The sequence below is a fragment of the Sinocyclocheilus rhinocerous genome, unplaced genomic scaffold (assembly GCF_001515625.1).
Source record: "Sinocyclocheilus rhinocerous isolate Xijiao unplaced genomic scaffold, SAMN03320098_v1.1 scaffold574, whole genome shotgun sequence".
Lineage (NCBI taxonomy): Eukaryota > Metazoa > Chordata > Actinopteri > Cypriniformes > Cyprinidae > Sinocyclocheilus > Sinocyclocheilus rhinocerous.
This window is the reverse complement of record NW_015659919.1, coordinates 283914-303827: the sequence shown is the minus strand read 5'-3', so window position 1 is coordinate 303827 and position 19914 is coordinate 283914. Positions and strand designations below refer to the sequence as shown.

At 37.7% G+C, this 19914-nt stretch overlaps 2 protein-coding genes across 7 annotated transcripts in view; both read right to left on the bottom strand.

Annotated features, from left to right (window-relative positions):
- Positions 1 to 811: 811 nt before the first annotated feature.
- On the bottom strand, positions 812 to 13193 carry LOC107724311 (actin-binding protein anillin-like). 6 transcript variants are annotated; one of them, XM_016533175.1, is made up of 25 exons: positions 13031 to 13193; positions 11700 to 11850; positions 11175 to 11585; positions 10164 to 10492; positions 9633 to 10023; positions 9352 to 9548; positions 9163 to 9267; positions 8051 to 8159; positions 7774 to 7860; positions 7159 to 7391; positions 6915 to 7069; positions 6679 to 6823; positions 5797 to 5932; positions 5512 to 5700; positions 5291 to 5417; positions 5154 to 5202; positions 5000 to 5050; positions 4571 to 4603; positions 3716 to 3737; positions 3507 to 3619; positions 2696 to 2749; positions 2344 to 2430; positions 2128 to 2235; positions 1878 to 2050; positions 812 to 1792 (listed from the first exon to the last, which is right to left on the bottom strand). In XM_016533175.1, the coding sequence occupies exons 1-25, from the start codon at positions 13046 to 13048 to the stop codon at positions 1678 to 1680; spliced, it is 3588 nt and encodes a 1195-aa protein (XP_016388661.1). In that variant the 5' UTR covers positions 13049 to 13193; the 3' UTR covers positions 812 to 1677. The 6 variants fall into 6 exon arrangements, with proteins under 6 accessions (XP_016388661.1, XP_016388660.1, XP_016388662.1 ...); XM_016533174.1 differs by having other exon boundaries at positions 9352 to 9551; positions 13031 to 13192; XM_016533176.1 differs by having other exon boundaries at positions 7174 to 7391; positions 9352 to 9551; positions 13031 to 13192.
- A 2033-nt stretch (positions 13194 to 15226) lies between these two features.
- Positions 15227 to 19914, bottom strand: part of LOC107724335 (protein tyrosine phosphatase type IVA 2) — a 50876-nt gene continuing 46188 nt past the window's right edge. Inside the window, exons 5-7 of the mRNA XM_016533216.1 lie at positions 18715 to 18845; positions 16900 to 16974; positions 15227 to 16627 (exon numbers count right to left, since the gene is read on the bottom strand). Coding sequence (XP_016388702.1) covers positions 16516 to 16627; positions 16900 to 16974; positions 18715 to 18845 — 318 coding nt within the window. The 3' untranslated portion in view covers positions 15227 to 16515. The remainder of the gene's footprint in view (positions 16628 to 16899; positions 16975 to 18714; positions 18846 to 19914) is intronic.

The window sequence follows — 19914 nt, the reverse complement described above, 5'->3', positions numbered from 1 at the left end:
TTGTTGTTTGTTCTGGACAGGTCTTGAAATAAAATCCAGAGTCCACCAAGTCTGAGACCAAGACCTTCAAAAATGGGCAAGTACTACAACACTACTAGGCATTTCTAATATAAATTGAAGTTCTTCATCTAATTGTGATTGTTGATTTTGATTGCTTCTATTTTCCTCATTTGTAAGTCGCATTGGATAAAAGTGTCTGCTAAATAACTAAATGTAAATGTAATTGCTATTCTTTATTTTACATTATCATACAGTAATTAGTATTTAGTAATACTAAACATTTCTAGTCTAACTAAATAAACATTGGTAAGATATGAGGCAGTTAAACAAACAAAACAGTAAGAAACTGGTGACAAGTATGTTGTCAAAATCTTGTTTTATTTAAACTGCAGCTCTGCGTGATACATGGAAGCCACATTTGGAGTGTTTTAAGATACAATAACACACAAAACAGCCATAACACTAAAGTGCCTTAAGATTACTACAGTGATAGGGGCTAAATTTTGGTATTGTGTATGACAAGGTTAAGAAATTTGTCTCAGTCAAGGCAATATGACATTTAGTGTGAATTAAAAAAAGCTTTTGTAAATGTCACTTATTCAAACACATTTGGATATAGATCAATTAATCTAAAGTTAGTTAGGACCATTAAAAAGTTATAAAATGTTCATATAAAAGTTACATAAAGCAAACTCACAAGAATATATATATGGTGTAGAGAGCTTAGAAAATAGGGGATGTGCATGATAAATATTTTAACTCACAATTATTGTGAAGTCATCTGGGTCAAGAAAAGAAAAAAAAAAAATTCCTTTTCAATGAAAAAGGGAAATGTCTATGGTGAATATTAATAACATTTGTATTCTTTTGAAGGCACATATCCCTCATCATAAAGAGCTTTGGTGACAGGGAAGGATCTAATTGTGTTTTAAATTGTCCGCAGCTTTTTAACCAGATAGGACCAACACTGTCCATAAATGTCAAAAAAGAAAAAAAAACATTCCCTTTCATTGTACTTCAAGAAACTGATATATAAAAATAAATTTCTCCATTTTCATAACTCTAATCCAAACAAACCCCAAAAAATCTTATTCAAATAAATTTCTGATTCCTCTGACAGATGAGCAAAAAATTTAAGTCTTCCCTATAACTGCAAATATACAAATATAAAAAATGATCATGGGTTTTGGCAGTACTTAATATGAAAATGAAATTTGTCACCACAAAGTGCTGACATTAAATGTGTGGTTAATTTAAAGATTCAGACACTGCCTCCTGTCTTGCTCAACAAATATTCTGAGATATCTGACTACAGCAGGTATCTCAGCAGACAGCAGTCATGCAAAAGACATTTAAATATACATAAACAAATTGACAGTCTAACAAAGCAAACAAACTTTCATTAGTCTTTAAGCAATCTTTGCTAAATTACACAGACAAAAGTATCAAAAACATACCTGAATACCCTTGTAAGGCAAAGCATTTTGTCCTTTAATTGAAATGTCTCTTAAATATGGCTTTTAATTTGTTAAATTTATAATTACAAACTTGTAAAATGTATCTGTAAACACTGTGTAACCGTGATGCCATATTGCACTTCCAAATCAGACATATACGCAGTCAATGTGAAAGTCAGACTAGGATACTTTTGGCCCTTGGTGCCCGATGAGAGCAGGCTTACATGGGTTTGTAGCATGAATCTGGCTGCCATGTGCGCAGGTCTATCAAGACCTGGTTGAGCTTCTGCATCCACAGATTCCTCTCATCCTTAGTGTCAGCACTCAGCCAGTTCCTGCACATTACAAAGGGATGTTCTGATTTAGGACTTGCTCTTCTCCATCAAAGCACATGAATTCACATTTTTAATTGGGTCTTACTTTGTAACACACAGTGTGTCCTTGCACTGGCTGACCAGGGTCTCTCTGTCATCCTCCCTTTGTGGTCTCACAGTGATGAGCTCAAAGGTATTGGGCCGGGCACAGAACTCTCTGTTTGCCGGCTCCACTTTACGACTGGTACAGTTGGAAAGGTTAATGCGACCAATTGGATTCTGTGGGAAGAAGAAGAATAACCTGTTAACATGAATTAAATGCATCTTAAAAATTAACAAAATTATAGTAGGCCTACCTTTCGTTTTTCATCATCAGGGTAGGTCCAAAAAGAGATGCAGTATCCTGAAAGGACACACCACCTCCTGTGCCAGGCTCCAAATCCACTGACATCCTCAAACATAGTCTGCAAATAAAAGACACCCTCACTGGCATCACATAAAGCCAAGTATAACAAGAAAGTGTTTAATAATGACTTTGTTACTAATACCATTCTTTCAGTATAAAGACTCACCAGGAAGCCTCTTTCTTCTATCCGTGAGCCAACCTCGCACTGCATTTTCAGGTAAACGTGCCCCTCCAAAGGACAAAGGAAAGGTACCTGTAGCAAAACAGGACACTAAGGGCCAGAACACAAACATATCCAAGAGAAGCGTCGTTTGCAGCAAAAGCGAGCCATAAATGTAGTAGCTACACATTTGCCTGAAGGTGTAACGAAAACAACTGGTATTCACCCAAATACAAAAGGTTGTAAATAAGCAGCTTAAAGTGACAGTTAGTATCACCGAAAAGACACCAAGCCTTGTTAGCCAAAAACTCAGACACACAACAACCCGTGTTACCAAACACAGAGCAAATATAGCAACCTTTTTGTGAAACATGTCACTGAGCAGCTCTCTTTCAATCCCTTCATATTTGATCTAAAAGAGAGAAATGACTGCATGTGAAAGAGTCTGGCATATGCAAACGGCAGCACTATGCAAGAAAAACAAGAGAGTGGTGTTAAAACTATATTAAGCTGGTGTGAACACTAGTGCTGTGGTTAAACCTCTCCCTCTCTGACATTAGCAAGCAACAGAGGGTATGCATTGACATCCCTTTTGTGACGGAACACACCCACTGAGTCCGACTGAGTGGCAAAACACCATGCAAGTTGGCTGGCACTAGCAGTTGGACTCAACAGTGATCCTTACACGTTACCAAAAAAAATTTGGACATTGACATGTGGCCAAGATCTCACAGAAGTGAGTACACCCCTCACATTTTTGTAAATATTTTACTTACATGATGATTACTTACATCAGTTTATATTGTCATTTCACTCAGCTATAAAACTTTACAGAAATAACAATGTGTATTATGAAGCGCTGTATTGTGCCGAAATCAAAGTCACGAGAACATCATTGGATATTCTGGTTGTTTCAATATATTTAGTAGATACAGAGTTCTCCATTGTGATTGTATCAGTCAGAATTCTTTTATTTTCACTGCATTCAAACAGAACATTACGTTATGTTGCCACTCAGTGGGTGTAACCGCAGTAACTTCCGCCTACTGTGACGTTGTGTGCATACCCTCTATACATTCAGTGTATTTTGCCAGGTGATGGTGTTAGTATCGTTTGATTTGTGGAAGAGTTATGATGATACAGAGACAGAACCAAAGGGAGGAAAGTACCTTCTCCAACGGGAATTTGTTTTTCCCAATAGAGGCAAGAGTTAGCTTGTGTGATCCTACAAGTACAAAGCTACTGGTGCGCACTGCGTTTGGACCACCGGGGCTAGCCACAACTGAAAATGAAGAAACAAAGTGAACAAATTAATATTAATAACTGTTTGAAAACATTAGTTTAATTGACCAGCTTTTAAAAGCTCATTAATACTCACCAGGTGTTTGGAGGTTGCTCTTCTAAAATAGATTAAAAAAAGAGAGGACCAAAAAAACAAACAAAAAAAAAACAAATCAGAACTTTACATTTTTATATTGTTTATAACAAATGAATGTTATGGTACTGTATTACATGTCGTACAACATTAAATGCTGTATTACATATTACATTACGAAGGAGAAAGCATGCACGAGGTGAAGTGACCTTTAAATTAAAGATAGATGAGGCCCTGTAGGCTTATGCAAGCAGTTTTACATTCTTCATTTTCATTAGTTATTTATTGATGTTTTTTTTTTTTGGAGACAGATTTTTATAAAAAATCAAAAACCTCAAATCAAGATGAATATCGGGGTGTGGAATTTTTCCCCAGAGGAAGAATGAATTTGGCCTTAAACAGATTTTTGATCGTTTTGCTGAATCTTCTGTTTTCACTGATTATTAATAATTGTCTTTAAAACATGGGTCAGTTTTTTTTCCACTTTCTTTTGAGCATCATATTTTCCTCTGAACATGAAGACGGAGTGTCCTTGAATAATAACAGTGTAACTGTAGTGATATATGGAATAATGTGCTTCAGAAATCATTCTAACATGCTGATTTGGTGGTGCTCAGGAAACATTTCTTAATCATCAATGTTGAAAACAATTGTGCTGCTTAATATTTTTGTGGAACCCCTAATAAAGATAATGATTCATTGTTTAGTAGAAAAATAAAAAGAACAGCTTTTTTTTGTAACACTGTAAAATGTCACTTTGATCAATTCAGTGTATACTTGCTGAATAAAACCATTTTAAAAAATGCACCCCTTTTGACCAGTAGCATGTGTTGAGGTTAAAATGAACAGACTACTTACAGAGATAGCAAGGAACCTTTTTGGTGTGATAGCCTGTGGAGATAATTTTATTTCAGAGTAAAATATAGTGAACAATACTTATAACAGCTTATAATAGACAAACACAGCACTACTGAGTACTACTGAGACAAAAGGCCTTTTTAGTTAAGAAATGAATAAAAATACCCTTCACCGTGCACTTTGTTCAGACTGATGAGACTAGACATAAAAAAATAAAAAACCTTAAAACTGCTTGCACACCAGCAAGTGATGATTTTAAAACACAGCATACCAACAAGCATGCTTCCATGTCATGGAAATGCCTCAGGAGAATCTGGACACGCTGACTGCTGCTCTTTAGAGTAGCCGTTCATTAAAACTTAGTGATACACACACACTACACTTCTTTGTACACGGAGTCATTTTAACCTAGTACGTCTATGAGTCTACCTTTGACTTGAGCTTTTTCCTCTTGTCAGGGTTCAGCTCCCTTTTCTGAACCTAAGAGAAAAACAAACATTTACTAAATCTCTTTGATAAAGGTTTAATTTGTGTTCAAAAGGCATGCATTTCACTTGAAAGCAAATTAAAAAGCTGTACTTACAAAACAGTAGACCTCAATATCAATCTCAAAGTCATTAGAGACATCAGACCTGCACACAAGAAAAGTAATAATAGGATAAACACTACACTGAGGTGATAGGGATTGTCAAGAGTGGCTTGATAGGAAATGACACTTACAAAGTGAATCTGGTGGAGAAGGTCAAAGCATCGCCACTTAGACCAGTGCGTGTGCTTGCTAGAGTCGTCGCCACTGTGTTCTCAGCTCCAGCACGGATCATCACAAAGAAGTAATGGTTTCCACATTCTTACATCACAATTATGACATGAGTGAGTGTCTGATTGGGCATTAAGGTGCTAAACAAAAAGTATCTATATATATAAACCAGAAACACTCTCACCAGGCTTGTTGGCAGAAGAACAGATAAAGTCAGCCTTCAGAGGGAGTTGCAGCTCCAGCAGTGAGATGGACCCTTTAGAAGCAGGTATACCCATATCCACCTGGGCACTGCTTGTGCTTTTCTTTTGGGCTGTTGGACCCTCTGCTTTTAGCCGGTCCAGTTCAGCCTTCAGAGCGGCCCTCCTTTCAGCTGACGCAGAACAAAAGAAGTGATTAGTCCAAGTTTAAGAAATAAAATCATCTGAAAAATTCACCTGTGTAGCGCAAAAAGGAAAATATCATTTACTGGCAATAAGCAGCAGTCTCTCAGCCTCAGCCTCCACTTGAGATCCTTTCCCATGTTCTTCGTCTGTGCAGCAGTTGAGAGCCTGACTAGCCTGATGGATCACTGTCTGCTGCAGGTTCATCTCATTGGTCAACGTCTGAGAACACAACGTGGCATCATAAATTCCATTCAGACCAAAGACAGTTCACTCATATTACGGTGACTAGGAGAAACTGCAATGTGCAATAGGGCAAAATAAATCCCGCCTTCTAATTAAAAGAGCCAGTTAAAATTGGTCAAGTAATTGCATCACTGCAGCTGTTGTTAGAAAGTCTAGTTCCCATAGAACCCTGTGACTCATGCTGCACATGCGCACTGGCAGGACCAACCTGAAATACACACTTTAACACTGTTGGAGCATAAGAAACAACATTTATGGGTCAGTTAATGTCAGACTGTATTGCTATTTTAACGTTTGCGCTTCTAAATGTGGCAAGTCACTAAGCTAACAGGTGCCAACACAATTTATACATTGCATATATATATTTTTGATATATGGAAGAATAGATCTTAATTTCATCTATAAATTTCTCATGCTATAGCTGGTGGAGGAGGTCAAAGCATCGCCACTTAGACCAGTGCGTGTGCACTATTTGTTTTCATAATCTAGCTTTCTAATAAACCTGGCATTGTATACTACAAATATTGTCTGGCTCTGGGACAAATTGCTTAGGTTCCTCTATTTTAAGTGACTTGATAAAACTGTCTGCTAAATTCATAAATGTAAAGTGTAAAATATAAGGCAATCATAACTCATTGCTAAAAAGAAAATGCATGATTTTTAATTGACAGGGCCCAAAGCATAATAAAAAATAAATAAATAAAAAACATTTTTGAACAGACCTTCATTTTCTGCTTGATGTTGATGTGACTGGAGCTCCCATTGGTCTCCATTCTCTGAGACACATCCTCTTTCCTCACTATCACCTGTTTAACATGAGGTCTCTCTGACTCGGTCTTAATCCTTGTGGATCTGTAGGCATCAATGCTGAAATCAAACAATCATGCATTAAATACAAATCATACTCAACAAATCAGATTGACTGTTGCTTGAAAAGAGACAACGAGCAGATGCACACCTGTAGAGAAGGTTCTGGTTTTGCTGCTCATCTACGACATCGATGCCGTCAGATGATCCGGCTCGTAACATGCGTGTCCTTTGGAACTTACTGGGTCTGGATACACTCTCAGGGGTGGAACTCTTCTCAATAAATGAGCTGGCAGGAGTCGATGTCTGGACCAAAATAAAAGTTAAATTGAGATGTAACATCAGTTTTCAGATTATTCAGCATGATCACTGGTTTTTTTTAGCAAAGGACTTACATCCTTAGGGCTCACCATATGCTTTCTTTCTGGGCTCTTGACCACAGCTGCTACAGTCTCTGCGAGTGGAGCAAGGAGAGACATGGAGGAGATATTCAGAGCATCTTCATCTGCATCCTCCTCATCACTTTGCTCCTCACTCTCATCCAGGACTCCATCAAACAGCTCATTTATCATCTCAGAGTTAACAGAGTCATCCACGTTCATCTCAATCTCACGCACTTCATCTATTTCTACAATGTAAACAAGAACGTTCATGATCAAAAACATGTAATGGGAATTAGCGATATAATAAGGTTTCAAAATATATTCGTCATGATATCAAAATTAAAGTACAAGAGACAATACAAAATATAATCCATTGATACACAAAAGATATTCAATATACAAGATGCATTTTAAATATCTTAAATGCTGAATAGCATCAAGATATGATCACCAAGCTCTACATATACAACAAAAAAAGCTAAAATATTTAATTAGTCTTGTCTTTTGACACTAAACAGTGATAAACAAAACAGTTTAAACTGTTAAAGCAAATAACACCTTAATATGAAGAACAACAATCTATAGTTTGTAAAACTAGTCAGTAAAACTGATTTTTTTCCCCCATACCTTTCATTTCCTCTTGCTCTTTCACCATAGGCATCTTTTCTGTAAATTCCACTTCCTTTGCAGGGCTTGGAAAAGCACACTCCTTACCTAAAAAAAAAAAATCTGTTTAACTACTCATATTCCAATAAACATGAGAACAACTATAACATTACTATGAATAAAACGACATGAAAATGCAGCAAAGACATACATAATTGGACAGAACAAAGAAAATTAACAGCTGGATGATTTAGAAGAACACATTTAACTATATTATATAATTTTTATAATAAAATACCTTTTTCACTAGATTTAGAAGGACTGTTGAGAACTTCAGGCACTGGCACAGAAGGCTCAGTATCATGCACTGGCACAGAAGTCTGACTCTGTACAGACAGTTCAATTTCCTGAGGATAAAAAAATGGTTATATTAAGTGACATTAAGTTCTTTGGCTTCCCATTCCTATCATAAAATTAAGTACTGGGTTTATAAAAGAGGCACAACAGACTTTGGAAAAATTAATAGCTCCAATCAAAGTCATCATTTATATTGCTATATTTCTCTTCAGTATCAGTGTGATTAGTATTAGTAGTTTTATTTATTTGGCTTTGACATATCAGCTACGTGAAAACAAAGAACCCTGTAAGGCCCTGTTTACTAGTTAAACTTGAATCCAATAGATCAAATATATTTAGAATATCAAAACTTACATGTAGTCTTTGGGTTCAAATGCAGCAAGTGTGTCTTTAGAGAAAATGGAGGGGAAACCCCCTCTTAGGTGACTAGGGGGATTGTGTGTGGGGGAAAGTCATTTTTAGACTTCTGTTTTATTATTATCTCACCTAAATGTTTGTTCAGTCAGTGTATTTGTTTTTACAATGGCTATTGTAAATATTCCTATTGTATAGCCTATTTTAGTTGCACAGTATATTACACACAGCACAATGAAGTTTTAAACATTTTTTTGTAACATTCATGTGATTTACATGAATACTTACCAAGATGGACATTTTTATGTTTTGTGTGCAGGATTTAAGAAATGATCTGTTCATGTTATGGAGGAAAGCACAGTGCATGTAGGGGGTGTGGCCTCAATAGCCCTGCAGTAAGCAGTGTGCTGTGTGCATGTGATTGAGCAGTGTGTAGGGTAGAAATTAAACTGAAATTGCATTAAATCTGTTTGTTTTAACCAAGATTATGCTGCAAGATTTTTTTCAACTACTTTTAAGTTTCCAGTTCCTGCAATTTTGCATTTAATTCCGTTAATTCCCATATATTCCTGTTAATTCCCATGGAAAGTTTCCAGTCTTGAAAATTCCCGGAATTTTGCAACCCTAAATCTTACACAATCAGATTGTGTTGCACTATCCTATTTACAAGCAGCAGCAGCAGAAAACATGATAGCAAACCTTGTTTTCAGGGTCATTCTTGACCTCACTGAGATCCTCTTTGCTCCTCAACTTGTTGCCTTTTTGAAATCGATTACGAATTTGTGCCAGCTCTGCCTCTCGCTCCTATTAATAATAAATAAAAGATTAGTGCTGATGTTTCATATGCAACTCAACAAATATGCCCTTTAAATATTTAAGAATACATGCCATTTTCTGCTTCTGAGTGAGGACAGCTGTAGTGGAGGTGGTCTGGGTGCACCCCAGCCTCTCCTGGAGCAGCCTGGACTTTGGGGTGGCAGAGGGAGTAGCCACAGGTGTGTGTCCTTGACCTCCTAATGCGGAGGGAGAATTCTGGTTGCGCTCCTGGCACCTTTCTCCAAAACGCTCCAAAAATGATTTGACACCTACTAAAGGTTAACATAAGCAAACATAAGTTCACAGGCTTACACTTCAGTGTAGAAAAAAAGAAGAAGAGAAACAGCACTGACCAGTAGTTCCAGCTGGGCCTCTGTGCTGTAAGGGTGTCGTGTCCTTGGTAAACCTCTCACGAGTCTGATGTATGACGGAAACATCAGCAGTAGAAGAGGGTTTAGGTGTCAAAATTGGTTTTGCAGGGCTTGAATTAAGTGCTGCTCCAGAATTCAATTTAGATGGGCCCTGATTCTTCAGGGGGCTCTGAGAGACGCAACCTCTGTGTGGACTGGAGGGAGATGCTGTCAAAGATTTAAGTGGACTGGAGGGCTGAGTGGAGGGATAAATCTTTAGTGGGCTGGAAACAGGAGAGGGACCTGCTTGAGCCAGTCTGGGCTGAGGAAACTCTGTCTTCTGAGGACTAGGTGGAACCACTCTGGTTGACTTGACTGGAGAGTAAACTGTTGGCTATAAGAACAAACATTTTTATATATTTTTACACAAGATTCTTCCCCCCCTCACCAAAGACATTCAGCGCACTGCAAACACACAACACAACCTTACATAATAAAAAGGATAGAACAGAATCTGTTGTTGGCGTGACCCACCTGCTGACCGCTGTCAACAGACTTGTGTGGAGCTGGTTGGGCAGTCTGAGGTCGTTCCACAGCAGGACTTGGCTTGGTACTGTTACTTGTCACTGTACTGACAGGAGGGTGCACACAGGCCGTGCCAGGCTGTGCTTGTGCATTGTCCCGGCGAGTGGGCGGGTGTCCAAGGTCATCTTCCCAGGAACCGATTGTGGCAGCAAGGTTTGCCAGTCTACCCTTTCTTCCAACGGGGAGCTCAGAGTTTGTTGGGGTAGCAGTAGGGAGATCCACTTTGTGAGACTTCAGAGGAGATAAAACTACGTTCTCTGGGACTGTTTCTGAGGTCCCTGAAAGCACAATTTTACATTTAATACATAGTTAGATTACTTATTTGTCATTCTGAGAGTCATATTATATACTATGATCACATATTGTCTAGATTTTTGTCTTCTGGAGGACTTTAAATGTGTACTTGCACTTTATCAAAATGTTAAAAGTTAAAAACAGTACAACTTAAATAATTCGAAGAAGCAGTCAACAGGTTTTACACTACTTGTCCTTTTAAACACTTTTTTTTTTAAATTAAATTTGTCCTCATTTGTAAGTCGCTTTGGATAAAAGCATCTGCTAAATGACTAAATAAATAAAATGATTATTTGTTTATAAGATTTCATTTCTTCAGAATATATAAAAACAGACAATATGGATTTAGAAATTCTGACTTCCATTAAAGGCTAGTGGTCAACTGATACAGCTTTTTTTAATGCTTGATGGTGATAATTTAGAGAGCAGCGTAGCCGATGGCCATTATAGAGCTGATACATTTGATATCACACAATTCAATATTCAATAGCACATTCATAACCATTGCTGCAATTTGGAGAAGTTTGCTTATTTTCTGCAATGTTATATTTAAAAAAAAGTATAGTGTTTTCCTTTGTTAGACAGAGACACAACTCAATATAATGAATGGTCTATAAATCTGTAATTAAGTTCTGTGCATTCAGGATATAAGAGAGAGCTGCCTACCCTCAGAGTCCCAGTTATGCCTTTCCTTAGCCAGTCTCTGTAGACGAGATCTCACGTTGGAGAGGCCTGGGGTTGGTGCATCTTTCTGTGCCTCTTTGGCTCCATCTAGAGCAGCGTGCTTCATTACACTATCTGTGCTTTTTGCTGGAGATTGAGGAGGGCGCATCATCTTTTCAGTGTCTGGAGGAGGTCGAGTGGGCAGCACTACTGGTTCTGGTGTACAACGAGCAGACCCTTGCTCCACAGGCATGGGACGAACACTGCTTGGAACCAGGGGTGGCTTCTTGTCCGTCATAGGCTCAGAGGCTGTCATTTGCAGGGCCATTGGTTGTTTGTTTTCTTCTCCAGAAAGGAAAGTATTTTCATCTGAACAGCGACGCTTTGAGGGGGATGGCTTGGAAGAGGGAAGTGCTATCCAAAAAAGAAGAAAAACTTATTTTTAGGCTATAGAAGGAAAGTAATGAAACATCTAATGTTCATATGTCAAAACAGGCATGCAACAAAATAACATTTACAAAACCAAACCTTTTTCAATGGTCGGCTCACTTATGACACTGTTTGTGTCTGTAAGTGGCTCCCTTGTCCTTTTAGCCATTGGACGGTTGGCCGCCGTTGGTCTCTCTGCCATCTTCCTCTGCAGATTTTCTCTACGAGCACGTGTGCGCTCTAACAGTTTCTGAGTGAGCAAAACGACAAATTAGCTTTGCAAAGTGCTCATTACATTACTAAGGCCTATATGACGGTGTTAAAGAGAAACAGATCTCTTAAAACACAAGAATATGCAAGTACAATAAATTTTATGACAGAGGTCTACATAAGCATGACATAAAGGCAAAAACTGCATTCAAGTATCAAAAGGTCCAAGTTTCAGTTCCTTTTTTTCATGCATGGGTCCCGTTTATCTGCACTGATCATCTCTGAGTGTGAACAAACCAGCGGCTCATTCTAGCAGAACATCTCACACTCATGATTAACAGCCCTGTTACTGAGCAAGACCGAACACATTCCTGCAGTGTGGCTGTTGGTTGGCTGTCTCCCAGGGAATGAGTGGAAATTTCAGTTAGTGAGGATTTCATGTCCATGGAATGTTGTCATGTGACCCTGTAGAGGAATCCTATTGGCTAGAGTCAAACCAGGCTTCCTGTATTCAACCAGAGCCACAAGTTATGGGCACAGCCCTGACAGCTATTGTTTTTTCCTTATTCAAAAACATTTTATATTGAAATGGCTGATATTTATATGTAGCAAGATATTCAATTCAGATATCTTAAGGATTGAATGCACAGTGCTTATTCAGAGCCTACTTTGCATTTTGACACAAAAACCTTTAAAAAAAACGTTAACCTCGGCTCATTGAATACAGAAACAACCATAAGGTACTCAAACAATAGACAAAACAACACAATCTAAGAGATGTTAACTTAAGTGATTTAAAGTCACACACGTATAACAGAATATTTTTTAAAAGGCGAATATGACTGGCCTCAAAACAACACAAACCCCCCCAAAACATCAGCATGACACATTTTCAGCATCAGTTTGTTTAAATTATATTGCAAGTAAAAGTAATGTTAGCTTTATTATATGCTAGATTATGATCAAGTAGACAAGCATTAGCTTTACTCAAACGTTACAATATAAATAAAAACTGCAAAACGACACGTTATAAGCTAATAAGTAACTTAATAGGTAAATAAAACGATAAGTTAATAAGTAAAGACGTTATACAGCACTTTAATGCTATCTAAAGATAACAGTAACCTACGTTACATGGTACACGGTGGACTGGTGCTAACGTTAGTTTATATCCATACCCTCCCTCACCAACTAACGATGTTGTTATAAAGGGCACTCACCTCCGTGAATGGGTCCATCCTGATATACACTACGATAAATTGAAATTACAGCACAATCCTCTTTGTTTTGCTTCTTTATTTGCCTGGTGAGGGAGTAAAACTGTCTCCGCTCTCTCTCTCACGCCACGCGCTCCTCAGCTGTTTGAAAATTTTGAATTTAGCACTTGCTCACTTCTCGCTGTAGCCAACGGTCGCGGACACGTCACTGCACACGAGCTGAACCAATGAGAGCCTAGTCCGTTAACTCAGCCACGCCCACCCACTCTCTACACACCAGTCTGGACCATAGACTGTGGTCTACTCTAGACTCGCCAAAAGAAAACGCCCCCATTTAAAATCAGCCAGGTTGCACTATAGTTTAATGAGTTTGCTGAATTTCATTATTTGCGTGTTCACTAAATCTAATAGCTCTTAGTATTTACATTTTCAAATTAAAGGTTTTACTCTGCTTTTGGAATAAATTTTAGGTACTTTCTTTTCTTTTGTGAGGCCATTTGATGGCATTTAGGGTTATTACGTAACCTTTACGTTATTAGCTGCATGCAGTTTGTTTTGGCAACCAGATAGTTAGCATTTCATGTTCCTAACAATTAAAGTAAAACAGTTTAATAATTGTATTTTTCATATAGATAAACAAAGACATCTACGAAGTGATGATAACTCCATGCATATTTCCAATTTCTATTACATTATCTATTTTAGTGTTCTCATTTCAGTCTTGCAGAAGGCCAACAATTCACCAAAAATGTTTTTTTTATTGTCTTATGAAGTATTCTAATTTGTTGAGTGAATTGGTGGGTTTTTGTTAAATGTGAGCCAAAATCATCACAATTAAAAGAACCAAAGACTTAAACTACTTCAGTCTGTGTGCATTGAATTTATTTAATACACGAGTTTCACAATTTGAGTTGAATTACTGAAATAAATGAACTTTTCCACGACATTCTAATTTATTGAGATGCACCTGTACATGCAATTTATCAACATAAAATGGGTTATGCAAGGTTAGTAGTAGGCTAGATCTTATGTCTAAAACTCCTAGAATTAAATTGTGCGACCCATTTTCTGTTGAAGATTGACAGCTGATGTTACTGAAGAACATCACTGGGCGATAAAACGAAAACGATAATTATCGTGATTTAATTTTCCTCATAAAATGATATCAATAATTGCAGCCTGCACTGAAAATATGCATCATCAAAGTCGGGCAACACAAACCCGTTTCAACATTTGAAACACTCAGTAGAACATGCAGAAACTAAAAAATTTATTTCCATATTAAGATATGTTGTTTGATTTATATAGATACTTAATATATACTAATTATATAGATATATTTAAAAATATTTATTTTTATTTTTAAGGAAAAATGGCTGGAAAAGTGTAAAGAATTCAAGAATGTGAATTGTTTGTCATGTTCTGACCATAAAGAGTAGTTGGAAACCACAATTAACGGTCTGGTTTCCACATCTTTCACCTAGGAACAAAAATCTGCTTTTAAACTTAAAAGAAATAAATATTGACAATTTATCGTGATAATTATCGATGTCGACTGATATGAAAAATTTTGTCGTGATTTTTTTTTTGGGGGGCCATATCGCTCAGCCCTATATTAAATGCGGTTCTATCGTGGCATTGTTCTCTAACCTCACTAACGCATGAGCAGATCCAGCAGATGGCACTGCAGATAAAGACAGACCGACCCAGGCTTGTGCAATCTGGATAATCGGAATTCCATGTTTGTACTACAATCACTTAAGAGACCTACGCTTTAGTGCTGTGGCTTCACATTTAACTTGATTATGCATTAGAACTCAACACATAAATGATAAACATTGTGTCCTACATCTGACTCTTCATGTAACAGACTCCAGTGGATGTCAGTAGGTGTCGAAATGGAAAATAAATAGGTCATTTCCCAACTTCCTGTGGATTTCTACCATGTGACGGACTTAAATATTTCAAGAGTTTAGCCATCTTCCATCTGCCCTAACACTCTTCACACTAGAAATGCCACATGAGCCGTTTCCTTTATGTACATGAGTCATTGATCAGTCAGGACCTTTCTGGCCAGAAAGTCCTGGTGTGGAAAAGCCTCATGGAGTCAAATGAGTCATATTTGGTTTGTCTTTAAATGACCATTGAGAGTCCTACATTCTGGGTCATGTACTGTTTGAACAGACACACACACACATCTTTTTTTCCTTTCTCTTTAATAGAACAGCAATCACACAGATTGATTGATTTCTCTTTCAGCTGCAGTTGACAGTACACATCACTTTCACCAAAATACTTTTCACATTATCTTCCACCATAATTTTGGATGTTATCTTGAAGGTGGTCATAAAAATCAGTCATCACGAAGTGACTTATCTGCCAAGCACAGTAAATAGCCAACATATTACAGTAAAGAACACACAATGAAAACAGGCCAGAATCAATTTCAATTCATTTATTTGTCTTAAAACCAAGATGAAGTGGGGGTGTTTTCAAAATGGGCACAATGATTAAAACAAACAAAAAAAACTTAAAATAAACCCAGAGCTGACCAGTCTCCCGCCTCTCACTTCCTTCAGTGTCTGTGGGGTGACAGATAAAGTGAACACATTATGTGTGGGTGTCACAGTCAGGCCAACAGTAAAGCTTTTTACTGAGCAGCTATAGAAAGTGAGTACCTAAGACAAGACAAGTATCCTCCTGTATTTGAATTTGGATGTAGGACGGTCCTAAGAGTGAGGGGCTTTTCTAAGCTGGACTGAAAATTGTACTCTCCAGAGATAAAGAAAAGAAGAGAAAATAACATGGCTCCATGAAAGAAAGAAAAGTAACCCCAAAAAAATCCTAACCCCACCCACACTCCTGACAAGACACTAATTATAGTAAATAAATACAGCTGACATATTTAAAACCTAGGCTAACCCTAAATTAAAAGTGATTTCAAAGGGAGCAATTGTTGCATTGGTGAGGAACTTCTTAAAAATGTTGTTTTGTGCAAAAATATCATATGCCTACTTTAGAGTTGTTTCTGTAACAAAATTGGCTATTATGTGTGGAAATAATTAAAAAAAAAAAAAAAGATAAAAAGATAAAAGGAACATGCCCAACAATAAGTCTTAAAAAAATCAACAATGACAGCAAATGTACATTTTTTCATCATGGTTCAAAGTACTCATTCTGAAATAACAAAATAAAAAGTCATCCCGTTATTGGACATTTGGGAAATCAGGGGAACTTGTGTAAATTCTTGCCCGTGACTGTTAACGCTGGTTAACCAACCAGGTTGTGGGCTCATCTGTGTGCTTTGACCCTTCTTCTTTGATACTGCTGGTGAATCCATAGATCAGCTTTCATTCATTACATCTCTGTGATCGATTAGCCATGATTCATTTGATAAAATCACCACAATTATTACCCACAGCTCTTGCTCCCCCTCTACCCTGGTTGAACTTCCAACTGTTGTTTAGTATGACTGACAGAATGACGCACTACTGGACACAGCAGTTGTGACCGTTGGCATCCTTGAACCGCAGACGCATCTTGGGTCTGTATTTTTCAAGGTAAAGAAGCTGCTTGGAGTTGAAGGCTCCACGTCTCTTCCTAAAAAAACAAACAAAAACATTAGTTTTCATTTGTTATGTGTCTTCTAGCAATGAGGCATGTACTGTGTGTGTTTGTGTTAAGAACTACTTCAGGTAATGGTAATGTATGATCCTCAGTCGATTAATGTATGATGCCCAGTTTTTCCCAAGTGTATGTCTGGTGTTTTAAAAACTGTTAAGATTAAAAAAATTTGTGTGGTGTATTCCAACCTTAAAACAGAAGTTATAATGTCAAATGTATATCAAGGAGAAATCATCCAAACTACTTACTGTCTTATAAACTGCACCGCATCTTCATACTTCATTCCACACTCAATTAAGGCTAAAGCCACCAGTACAGGTGCTCTATGAAAATGAGAAAAAAAAATTCAATACAATGCAAGTTTTCAATAAACTTAAACTTATAGCTTGATGAAAAAACAAATTTAAAAATAAATAAATAAATGACCTTTTTTTAAGGTCATGAATTTTTGAACCTGCATCAACAATGATCAAATCAGTGTGTGCCATCTTTGGGAGCTCCGAAACAAGTGCACTTGTGTTCACAGAGAAAACTGTATTCTGAGATGCTTGTGTACATAAAAAGGTCAAGAGCTGAGAAGGCAGTCTGTAGTTGAGTTCTCACACATACTCTCCTCAAAAAACGCAGCACAAACAACAACAAAAACACTTCTGCGCTTGGAGAGCAGCATGACCACAGGCTTGTTTTAAATGGTGCTGCTGTTTTTCCCAAGTGGAAATGAAGCAGTCAGTCAGGTTAACATTATTTAGTAAAGTGATTTCCACTTTGATTAAAAAATATATAACAAACATGATGTAACCATTTTAAAGAAAAAAGGTTGTTTTGTTATAGCTTTTAGAGCAAGGGCACCGCCATCTTGCAGTACCACCGACCAACCCCGTGACGTCACACGCGGTGGTACTGCAAGATGGCGGCACCCTTGCTCCAAAAGCTATAACAAAACATCCTTTTTTCTTTAAAATGGTTACATTAATCATGTTTGTTATATATTTTTTAATCAAAGTGGAAATCACTTTACTAAATAATGTTAACTTAACTGACTGCTTCACTTCCACTTTAAGGAACTGGTGTAAACTGAGCTTAGGAAAATGAATGCAAGAGTACAGAGTGCACTGTACTGCAAACAATGTTGGTTACACCATACTAACACCAGCAGGTCACAGACGCTTACCTTCTCAAGTTTAGACTGGTTACTGTTATGCATGTGTGTGTGTGTGTCAGCAAGCTCAAACAGAGGTGAGGGAGGCTGAGTGCTAAAAATCCAAAAGTTAGCAAGTGTTTGAAGAGTTTGAGAACACAAGTGGGTCTCATATGCAGGCTACTTGTTACACAATACATTTTTGACAAGTCATGGGCTGCTTGAGCAACTAATCAACTCATCTATCTTAAATAGAGGCCCAGTATAATCAGGCAGGTGTTGGGTTTACCTGACTGAGTGAACATTTACATAAAACACATTCTGGAGTCAGTCTCACTGTTTAGTTGTTTGTTACCCATTCCTAGGCTGTACAGAGTGGATCCAGTACACGGTGTGAATGTGCTTAACATTCTAACTTTCTTGTTTGGGCTCAGTATTTTTTTTAAAGAAATTAATTAATTAGATCCATTATATTGATCAAAAGTGACAATAAATACAATTATAATGCTACAAAAGATTTCTATTTTAAATGAATGCTGTTCTTTTGCACTGTTCTTCAAAAAATCCTGAATAAAGATTATCAGGTGCCAAAAAATATTAAGCAGAACAACCGTTTTCAACACTGATGATAATAAGTTATGTTTATTTAGCACCAAATCAGTATATTATAATGATTTCTGAAAGATCACATGACATTGGAATTAATTACATTTCATAAAACATTCAAATAGAAAACTTATTTTGAATTTCACAATATTACTGTTTTTACTGTATTTTGATCACATAAATGCAGCCTTGGTAAACATAAGAGACTTCTTAAGACAATACATATGTTGTATCACTAGAGCTATTGAAGGAGGGACTAACCCTTTTCTCCTCTGAGTTACAAAAATCTCAAGAAGCACATTGAAAATACAACACTAACCGGCCCAACCCCGCAACACAGTGAACAGCAATGCAGCATCCTGGCTCCTCTCGGAACTTAGTCTTCAGCAGGTTTAACCAATCATCTACAATCTGGGTTGGGGGCGGAGCTCCATCATCAAAGGGCCAGTCCTGGAGCCATAAAAAAAAAACAAAAAAAAAACACACACAAACAGCAATTTAGATTTTGCTGAAACAATTTAATGTCTTGTGTACATTTCAGAGCATTTACATTTACATTTAGTCATTTTGCAGATGCTTTTATCCAAAGCGACTTACAATTGGGGAATACATAAAGTGATTCTTCTTAAAGAGGCAAACAGACACAGGAAGTGCTTGTAAGTTTCAGGCATTGTTCAAATAAGTACAGGCTAGAAAGGGAAGGAATAAATAAAGATAAAGACAACGTTTTTTTTTCTTTTTCTTTAATTTAGGATGAAGTCAAGTAGCGTCGAAAGAGATGAGTGGTCATCAAAGGTTACACCAAGATTTCTGACCGAAGTCGATGGGGTAATTGTAGAAGAACCTAGCTGGATGGTGAAATCATGCTGTAGAGTTGGAGTGGCAGGGAAGACAAGAAGCTCAGTCTTTGCCAGGTTGAGCTGTAGGTGATGTTCTTTCATCCATGCCGAGATGTCCGCCAGGCAGCCTGAGATCCGTGCAGCTACCGTTGGGTCATCTGGTTGAAATGAGAGATAGAGCTGTGTGTCATCAGCATAGCAATGGTAGGAGAAGCCATGTGCCTCTATGATGGGACCCAGTGATGTAGTGTATATGGAGAAGAGAAGGGGTCCAAGAACTGATCCCTGAGGAACCCCGGTGACCAGTTGATGTGCTTTGGATACCTCCACTCCCCAGGCCACCATGAAAGACCTACCAGTGAGATAGGATTCAAACCAGCGAAGTGGAATCCCTGTGATGCCCCGTGATGAGAGGGTGGACAGGAGTATCTGATGATTGACAGTGTCAAAACTTGAACGTGAGGGGAGCCACAACCGGCAGCCAGTGCAAGGAGATAAAGAGAGGTGTAACATGGGTTCTTTTGGGCTCGTTGAAGACCAGTCATGCCGCTGCATTCTGAATCATTTGTAGAGGTTTGACTGTGCTTGATGGATGTCCAGCCAGAAGAGCATTGCAGTAGTCCAGCCTAGAAATGACCAGGGCCTGGACAAGAAGTTGTGCAGCATGCTCCGTTAGAAAG

Bases quoted from the DNA above. Each gene is read 5' to 3' on its own strand.
- LOC107724311 (XM_016533174.1), bottom strand. The intron at 9,552-9,632 runs GTCAGTGCTGTT...GTTAACCTTTAG, and splicing joins AGGCCCAGCTGGAACTACTG to TAGGTGTCAAATCATTTTTG. The intron at 5,701-5,796 runs GTAAATGATATT...GTTCTGCGTCAG, and splicing joins GAGACTGCTGCTTATTGCCA to CTGAAAGGAGGGCCGCTCTG.